General features: G+C 26.6%; 1 protein-coding gene across 4 annotated transcripts; it reads left to right on the top strand.

Moving 5' to 3' along the window:
• The first annotated feature begins 1,955 nt into the window (after positions 1-1,955).
• LOC117177921 (60S acidic ribosomal protein P1-like) lies at positions 1,956-8,849 on the top strand. 4 transcript variants are annotated; one of them, XM_033369031.1, is made up of 4 exons: positions 1,956-2,137; positions 5,090-5,237; positions 8,452-8,550; positions 8,747-8,849. In XM_033369031.1, exons 1-4 carry the CDS (start codon positions 2,066-2,068, stop codon positions 8,758-8,760), a joined length of 333 nt encoding a protein of 110 aa, XP_033224922.1. In that variant the 5' UTR covers positions 1,956-2,065; the 3' UTR covers positions 8,761-8,849. The 4 variants fall into 4 exon arrangements, with proteins under 4 accessions (XP_033224922.1, XP_033224921.1, XP_033224920.1 ...); XM_033369030.1 differs by having other exon boundaries at positions 8,449-8,550; XM_033369029.1 differs by having other exon boundaries at positions 5,090-5,240.
• Positions 8,850-9,592: the final 743 nt, after the last annotated feature.

Below are 9,592 nucleotides of genomic sequence, written 5' to 3'. Positions count from 1 at the left end.
AGTAAGGATGTCGTAAAGATGTCGTAAAGACATTGTCAAATGTTGTGCCCACTAGAAACAGATAACTTTTAAAGAAAAAATTAAACAGTTAAATTTTCAGTTAAAAGAATAATTTAAAAAAAGACGAAACTTAAAAAAATAGTTGAACTTTAAACTAAATAAGTTACATTTTCAATCAAAATGAGAATAATTGCATTTTTAGTTAAAAAAAAAATTCAAAAAAATAAACAAAATAGCTGATTTTTCAAATAAAGAAATGAATTTGTACCTAAAATAAGGAATTATCACTTAACAAAAAGTGAATTTTTAATCAAATAGTCGAATTTTTAACAATAAAGGCGAATTTTCAATTAAGGAAATTAATGTTTTACCGACGAAGACGAATTCAAATAAAAATCTTAAACTTAAAAATAATTTTCAACTAAAACGCTGAATGTTTATAAGTATTGTCTAAGCCAACTAATTGATTATTTAACCATGTTGAATAATATTACATTTATAATATAATTACATTTTCAAGTAAGAAAATTAATGTTTCACAGAGAAAAAAGAGTTTTCAATAAAGTGAATTAATTTTCAACCATAAAACCGATTTTTTAAGAAAAAGGAATGAACTTTGAAATCAAGAAGATTTATTTTCTACTAAAAATGATGAATTTCCAACGAAAAATGGAATTTAAAAATTTTGAGTTAAAAAGTTAATTGCAAAATAAAACAACGAATTTTAAAGAAAATAGCTCAATTTTCTACCAAAGTAATGAATTTTTGACCAAGAAGTTGAATATTTAACGAAAAACTAATAAAAATATCAACAAACAATAGTATAGTTACATTTTAAGTTGAAAAATATTATTTGCCACAAAAAAAACGAATTTCTTACGAAAAAATTTAATTCTCCAGCTAAGACAAATTTTTCAGTCAAGAAAGAAAAAAAAACTTCAAAAATTTGGTTCAATTTTGAAGACAAAAAAAAACGAATTTTCTATGAAAAAGTAAAATCGTCAACTCGAAAATATGAATTTAAGAAAAAGGTAATCTTGAACCAAATAGTTGCACGTTCCATCAAAATAGTTGATTTATTAACCAAAAGAAGACTAATTCCCAACCAAAAAAATTGGATCTTAAACCAAATAGGATGCTTTTTCACCGAAATACTAAAATTTTTAACCACATAAGATGAGTTCTCAACCCAAAAATATAATTTTAGACTGAACTAGAAAGAATTAACTTTCAACCAAAAATAATTGGATTTTTTCTTATTGAATAGAATACAGTTCATATCCAAATCGAAAAACGAGAAAAATGGGAATGAGTGAAATACTGTAAAGCCTACGATAAATGAATAAGATTTTTGATAATTTATAGACTAAAGAATAATAATTTAAATGATAAATATTGTAGTCCCCGAAATTGATATAATCTTAGTAACATTTTGAGGAAGGGGGGGGGGTCGAAGCAAATATTAAGGTATCCTAAATAGAGTGTGTGTGGGTTGAAATATAAGAAAAGATACCGTACGTAATTTGTGAATGGCCCATTATGGAAAATTAGTTCACACAGTCAATAATTTAAAAAAAACGCGCCACGTAGAGCGCATAAAAGTGCGGATACAACGCATGCGTAGTAGATATTCCATGATGTGACGTCACTGACAAGATGTCTACAAGCTGAGGGCCAAGCAAGAGACGAAATTTTTTATTATTTTTTTATTTTTCAATAAAATTTTTCTCTCGATTTTTCTATTCCATTTAATAGCTTTTAAAAAATTTAAACTAATTTCTGCTAATATCCAAATGAAAAATAATCTTTTTCCAATTTATTTAAAAAAATAAATTGTTCCATGCAAATTGTATTATGTTTAGCCCTCAGCATACAGTCATCTTGGATTGCCCCCACTTAATAAAATACATAAACTGCCGTGAGGACGTGGCTTCCGGTGAAATTTACCGCCATCTTCAGCTTTCTTTACGGTTTGTGACGTTGAACGTGTCGGTTCTCTGAAGAGCTAAGGCCAAAATTTGGCGACTGCACGTTTATTTTGCAAAGAAAATAACATCTTTAAATCATGTCGACGAAAGCAGAACTCGCTTGTGTTTATTCCGCCTTGATCTTGGTTGACGACGACGTCGCCGTGACGGTAAGTCATTTTATTTTAAATGCACAACATGGTACCTCACTTTTCCATTTTGCGATTTCTTAGTCTTTTAAAATTATATTTATATTTAAGTTTTCTATAAAATTTGACAATTTATTTTAAAAGTACATTTATATGTATTTTTTGGATAGAATGATTAGAAAACAATTCGAAGAATGCAACACGTGGCTAACCTCTGTTCGATCTTGACTGAAAGTTCAGAATTATACCTTAAGTCTTTAATAAATGAATTTTCAATGTGAATTATTTCAAAATTATTAATTTTAAACTTCCTTTAATTCAAATATACATCTCTTTAAGATATTTAAAAGGTAGGAACTTGGATTTACAGGGGTAGACATAACCTCAAAGTTTAATAAATTTTCAAGGAAATCGACAAAAAATTACCGCATTGTTAGATTTTGAAGAATTCGAAAGAGGATGTCATTGAATTAAAACAAAACTGAATATATATTTTTTAATTCAGATCGAGGTATATGAACTTGTGCCTTTTTCGCTTCAGCTAACAATATAATTTTGATTCAATATTTATCATTGAAGGCTTATTTTGTTGCTACAAAGATTATATATAATTTCATTTCTCCAAATTTCATTAAAACTTTATTTTGCACAAGTAAAAATTATACAAAATTTGATTAATGGTGACACTTTTTATGTGTTAAAATTTACATTTGTTTGAAAACATCACTGTTAAATTCCTAAATAAAACATGATTACTTTTTGATAAAATTGTTCAATTTTTAACAGAATAATTACATTTTAAAATAAATAAAGCTTTTAACAAAAAAGATTATTTTTGAAGGGTTTTTCTTTTCTCGAAAATGCAATAGTTCAATGTGTAATAATTGTTTAAAATGAGTTATTTGAAATTTTTTTAAGCTTTGGATAACAATTGTCATATTTATACATTTTTGTTGATGGGTTATTTCGTTATTGAAGTCCATAAAATTCTATTTATAAAGGCTTTTTTAAAACTTATGATAAACTTTTCAAATAATTTTGTTCTTTGAATTTTCAAAATTCATGATGAGAAATTTTATTATTCAATTGAAAATTCAACTGTTTGCATTTTCAACAGAACCATTAAAATTTTAAAACAATAATAAAATTAAAAATGTGCAGTTTAAGTTTTTTTTGCTTTAGATAAAAATGGTAAGTTTGATGAAATTTTTATTATTGACTGCCTATTTTGTTCCTATAATTATTTCGTAAAATTTTATTGGTGGAAGTTTAATTAAAACTTAAGTATTATACAAGTACAGTTTTACACACAGCAAATTGGTAATAATTTGTTTCATAATTAGCTTCCTTATTTTTAACGTAACTCCCACGACATTTCAAATATTTTGTTGAAAATTCATCTTTTTTTATATAAATTTGATCATTTGCTTAAAAATTACTTTATTTTTTCAATTTTGGTTTTTTGAAATTTCAACTGTTTAATTATAAAAAAATTTACATATTCAAACAAATGATAAAGTTTTTCGACAAAAAAGATGGTTTCCCAACATTCGAGAGTTGACTGAATTGTTTGTTTAAAATGGGTTATTTGTAATTTCGTCTTTTTATTTCTCTTTTGATAAATCTTATAATTTGTATTCAATCTTTATTATTGACGAATTATTTTTTTCTAATGTAAAGATTTTCTACAATTATTATAAGTATAATTTTATAGAAAAAAATGGTAATAATTTTTCCAATACTTACTAGCTGGCTCATTTTTAATAAAACTCCCAAAAAATTCCCTTTTTTTTTAAGTTTTCATGTTTCTTGTTGAAAATGCATCTATTTTTGATACAATTTTTATTATTTTTTGCGAATTGATCAATTTGGCTTTTCGGGTTTTCAAATGTAATGTTGAAAATGCAACTACTAATACAGGCTCATTTAATTTAATAACCATGCAATTTGTCTTATTTAGTTACTGTATAAGTAAAAAAACTGGAATGAAGTAACAGATTCTTTTCTAAAATTCTATTTTAACATTTATTTTTTTCTATTTTAATATTTTGTTGCAAAATATTATAGGCAATTAATTTTCATAAATATTTTCCCAACATTAATTTCTGCAAGACTGGGCTGCAATTAAAAAAAAATGGAGATTAGTCTATTTAACCCTTCGAGTACACACCTATTTTTTCGAACATATCCTACACACTGGGTTAAACTGACCCTATTCAGTCTTTAGTCGTCTATAACTTTACAACTACTGAACCTTTTTACTTACAAAAATTTAGAGGTATACTTTCAAATATGTTAAAATAATTTTTAAGTATTATAACCGTCTTTAAAATCTTTAACATTAAAAAAAATTCGCGAAAAAAAATATTTTTGCAAAAAATGAAGTCTTCTGAAAAAAAAACTTTTAATTTTTTATATTTTTAGCTAAGAATTTATGTGAATACGCTCAAATTATGCCTAAATAATAATAATATTGTCCCATTTTGTACCTTAAAAAAAAGTATTTATTTCGCGTACTGTACCTTTGTCTTCCTGTATTTGTAAGCACAAAGTTGACATCTTACTCTTTTCTCTAACTGCGGTCGTGTGCCCTTACAAAAAGTTAAAAAAAAAAGTTTTTGGCACTTTTCGCGAACAAACTTTTATAATTGATGGAAACGAAAAATCCAAATTTTAATAAATTCGAAGTGGGTCGAAATGACCCTGCTTCGATTGAAATCGCTTCTCAACGACTGATGACTCGGCTCGCTACAGAAGCTGTCTAAAACTGTAGTTGGGACATCGAACTAGATTTATGAAGCTACGGTACCGCAATTTTTTCAAACGCCTGAGTAATATTTTTGGTCGATGACAGGGTGCACATGACCCAGTGTGTACTCGAGGGGTTAAACAGGAGATATTTCAGTTTGAAGTTTATTCGGGTCTTTTAGACCCGGTTTTGGTTAAAATTACTGGATAATTTTGATATTTCAGGGTGAGAAGATTCAGACCATCTTGAAAGCGGCTAACGTTGACATTGAGCCTTATTGGCCAGGTCTGTTCGCCAAGGCTCTGGAAGGAGTCAACGTCAAGGAACTGATCACCAATATCGGATCCGGCGTTGGAGCAGCTCCAGCTCCAGGTGGTACGTTCATTATAATTATATTTAATTTTAATAATATAAAAGAGCAATATTCTCAATCTATATCCAGATTTCACACTTTTTCATATTTTTTTTCTCGTTTTTTTTCGGAGAATAAAATTTTTAGAAACCAGTGAGAAAATGAAACTACTTTTCACGTAGAGTTAATTCTTTTGGATTGAAAAGCAGGTTGTCTAATTTACCTGAAAAATCCTGGAATTGTCAGGGAATTTTTTTGAAAGCGTACTTATTATTATTTTTTAAATTGAATAGCACGTTCTTTGGTTTGAAATCTATTTTTTTGAACTGAAAGTTCAACTTTCGGTTTTTAGCTGAAAATTAATTATTTATTGAAAATATAATTATTTAATATTTGGTTGAGAAATTATCGTTTTAGTTGAAAATTCATGTTTTTGTTTTTAAATTTAACTATTTACGTTGAAGATTCGTCACTGTGGTTAAAAATTCGTCGCTTTGGTTGAAAAATAATTTTTAACTGAAGATTTAACTATTCAATTATTTGACAATTTATCTTTTTAATTTAAAATTTATGTATTTTCTATAAAATTCGTCTGCTTTGGTAAAAATGATTCAACTATTTGGCGGACAACTTGTGTTTTTGTATCTGATAACACAAAGATTTCGTTAAAAATTTATGTATTTTGTTGGTTAAAAAATAAAACCACTTGGTTCCAAATTAAAATCTTTTCTCAAAAATGCACTTTTTTGTTTAAAATTCATCTATTCCAGTTAAAGATTTTATCATTTTAGCTGGAATTTCATTAGTTTAGTTGAAAATTTAAATATTTGGTTTAAAAATTGGTGTTTTTTAGTTGAAAATTCAACTTTTTGTTAAAAATTTATATAAATTTTTGAAAAATCGTCTTGTTGGAAAATTAATTTTCTTGTTTGAAAATTCATGTTTTTGCTTAAAAGTTAAAGTATTGCAATTAAATAATTATCATTTTAGTAAATAATTCATTTTTTGTTTGAAAGTAAAATTACTTAGTTAAAAGTTAAATTGTTGGAAAATTGATCTTTTTTAGTTGAAAATTCAACTCTGATTGAGAATTAATGTTTTTTTTTCTTCTAAAAATCTGCTTTTTGGTTGAAAATTAATCCTTTTGATTGAGAATTCAACTATTTGTTTAAAAATTCATCTATCTTTTCGAAAAGTTACATTTCTGCTTGAAAAGAAAGGAAATTTGAAGCAATTTAAATTAATTTTGAATATAGTACTCGGAATATTTGACTTAAATATACTCTACATTTTAATTATAAGTAAATAAATTAAAAATGTGATTTTAGTATTATTTATTTAATCTGTCGTGATAAAATATTCAAAAATTTTTTGTAATATTAATCAATTTCTTAGATACTAAATTAATGTTATATTTTTTGGTTCACAATTCATGTCTTGGTTGAAAATGTAATTCTTTTTAATAGAAAATATATATTTTTTGGTAAAAAATATCATCTTTATAGGCTGAAAATTGTACCGTTTTTTTCTTAAAAATTATTTCGGTTTTAAAATTAGACCATTTGTTTAAAAAATTTAACTATTTTGTTAAAATCATCAGATTCAACTGTTTTGTTGAAAATTCCTCCTTTTGGGTTGTAAATTAATATTTCTTTGCAGAAAAATCGTATTTTTTGGGTTAAAAATAAACTTTTCTGTTGAAATTTTGACTGTGCTGTTTGAAAATTCAATTGTTTTTTTTTTTAAATTCGTTTTTGCAGGTTGAAAATTCAAATTTCTTTCAAAATTCTTCTCTTACCTGAAACTGCATTTTTTAAATGAAAATACAATTGTTTTGTTGGAAATAATACCTTCTGGGTTGGACATAAATATTTTTTAGCAGAAAAATAATCTTTCTTGGTTAAAAATAAACTTTTCTGTTGAAGATTTGACTGTGCGGTTTGAAAAATCAATTTTTTTTTCTCGAAATAAATATTTTTATAGGTTGAAAATTCAAATTTGGTTCAAAATTCGTATGTTTTCCGTGAAACTAAGAACTTTTTGATTACAAATTTATTTTTGTTGAAAATTCAACTATTTGGTTGAAAATTTAACTATTTTGTTAAAATCATCTTTCTTGCTAGAAAATTCAACTGTTTTGTTGAAAATTCGACCTTCTGGGTTGAACATAAATATTTTTTAGGAGAAAAATAATCTTTGTTGGTTAAAACAAAACTTTTCTGTTAAAGATTTGTCTGTTGTGTGGTTTGAAAATTCAATTTTTTGTTCTAAAAAATTTGTTTTTGCAGTTTAAAAATTCTAATTTGTTTCAAAATTCGTCTCTTGCTTGAAACTACAATGTTTTGGATGAAAATCAAATGTTTTGTTGAAAATTCGACCTCTTTTGGGCTGACCATAAATATATCTTAGCAGAAAAATAATCTTTCGTGGTTAAAAATAAACTTTTCTGTTAAAGATTTGACTGTGCGCTTTAAAAACTAAATTTTTTTTTCTAATAAATTAGTTTTTGCAGGTTGAAAATTCAAAGTTGGTTAGAAATTCGTTTATTTTGTTTGAAACATCTTTTTGGTTAAAAACTCAATTATTTAGTTGAAAATTGAATTGTTTTTGTTTAAAATTTGACCTTCTGTGTTGTAAATTAATATTTGTTGGTAGAAAAATAATCTTTTTTGGTTAAAAATGAACTCTCCTGTTGAAGGTTTGATTGTGCCGTTTGGAAATTCAATTGTCTTATAAAAAAATTCGTCTTTTAAGGTTGAAGATTCAACGATTTTGTTTAAATTTTGTCTCTTGCATAAAACTTTAACTTTTTGGTTAAAAAATTATTATTTTTTTTTTTAATTGATTGAAATTTCAACCATTTAGTTGAAAATACGATATATTTCGACTCGAAGTCCTAAAAATTTAAAGCGTTTCATACTGAATTTAACGTGGTAACTATATTATTTTTATTTGAAAGAATTATTCCAATTTTCGACAAAAATAACGCCATTTCCATTTTGGGTTGTGAAATATGATATTCATTCCTCCATTCATCCACCGGCCTGGTTATTAAAACCTTACTAGTACGGTCAGCATGAGAGGAAATATAAAATGAAAAATTAAGCCCTATGGGTTTACTCGATAACATAGATTGAGTCCTTGGCTTTATTTTAGCAACATATATAGTATTTCTAAATTGATTCTCTATTTATGTATTGCCTGATTTATTTTAATTTTTTTTATTTACAGCAGCTGCTGCTGTAGCTCCAGCCAGTGCCGAGGCAGCTCCTGCCAAGGAGAAGAAGAAGGAGGAAGAAGAAGAAGAAGGATCTGACGATGACATGGGCTTTGGTACGAAAAAATATTTTTACATTTAAATCTATTTAAAAAAAAAAAAGAAAAAAATTCTATGATTATTTAAGCATGTATTAGCTACTGAAGTCAGCTTATGAAGACAATTTTACTAATGAGAATTTATTTTCAATTTACATTTATTTAAAAAAATGGAACTTTGGTGTTTTATGAGATTCTTCATTTTTCGTTACAGGCCTCTTCGACTAAATCCCAGGATTGTCATTCGCGGTCCATAATTTTTTTATTGTACAGTTATCGTGTGCGGTAAAATTTTAATAAAAGACTACGAAATAAAATTTGTTGCAGTCTAAATTTATTTATGTAACGAAAAACACATTTTTTACAGGTCAGCCACGTAAGTTTTCTTTTTCTCTATTTAAGATTTGTTTTTAAACTTTACGTTTTTTTTCTGACTTACAAGTTCCACAATTTTTTTATGCTGGTTTTTTAAATTAGGCTAATGGTTTTTAATCGGTTATTGGGATCTGAAATACAGTGATAAACCATCTGGTAGCAAAATTTGGCACTACAATAACGGGGTCGTTTTTAAAAGGCTGTGTGCTATTCCGGTGATGTTTAGAGTAGAATCAAAGATATAAATGTAGATGCGGTGCGGGCTTAGTTGCCCACCATAAATATAGACGGCGCGTCTGGCGAAAAAAGTTACTTCCCCTCTACCCACCGCTCCCCGTAGAAAGCACCCATCGATATATTTTACTAAGAGACACTTGTAGTGCTGTAAGCAACTCTCGGCACACCTTCGAGGCGCACTGATGGTAAACTTAGCTTGGACAAGAACCATTTGTCGATGAGTAATTTATATTACGGTTTCATATATTTTCTACTAATTCTAAAATTATTAATTATAATTTTCATTCTATATATTGCCTATATATAGTTCTTTAATATGAGGGTAGTTCAATAAGTCCTTAGAATCAAGTATAAAAACAATTTTTTTTGGGTAAATTTTTTTTTATTTTTCAACATAATCTCCTTGGAGCTCTGTACACTTGGTCAATCGCTTTTCAAGTTTTTTTAA

This window comes from Belonocnema kinseyi, chromosome 8, assembly GCF_010883055.1.
Source record: "Belonocnema kinseyi isolate 2016_QV_RU_SX_M_011 chromosome 8, B_treatae_v1, whole genome shotgun sequence".
Lineage (NCBI taxonomy): Eukaryota > Metazoa > Arthropoda > Insecta > Hymenoptera > Cynipidae > Belonocnema > Belonocnema kinseyi.
The sequence above is the reverse complement of the archived record's forward strand: the minus strand, read 5'-3'. Positions and strand labels throughout refer to the sequence as shown.

Bases quoted from the DNA above. Each gene is read 5' to 3' on its own strand.
- LOC117177921 (XM_033369028.1), top strand. From the start codon at position 2,066: ATGTCGACGAAAGCAGAACTCGCTTGTGTTTATTCCGCCTTGATCTTG. The intron at 2,138-5,089 runs GTAAGTCATTTT...TTGATATTTCAG, and splicing joins ACGACGACGTCGCCGTGACG to GGTGAGAAGATTCAGACCAT. The intron at 5,241-8,448 runs GTACGTTCATTA...TTTTATTTACAG, and splicing joins AGCAGCTCCAGCTCCAGGTG to CAGCTGCTGCTGTAGCTCCA.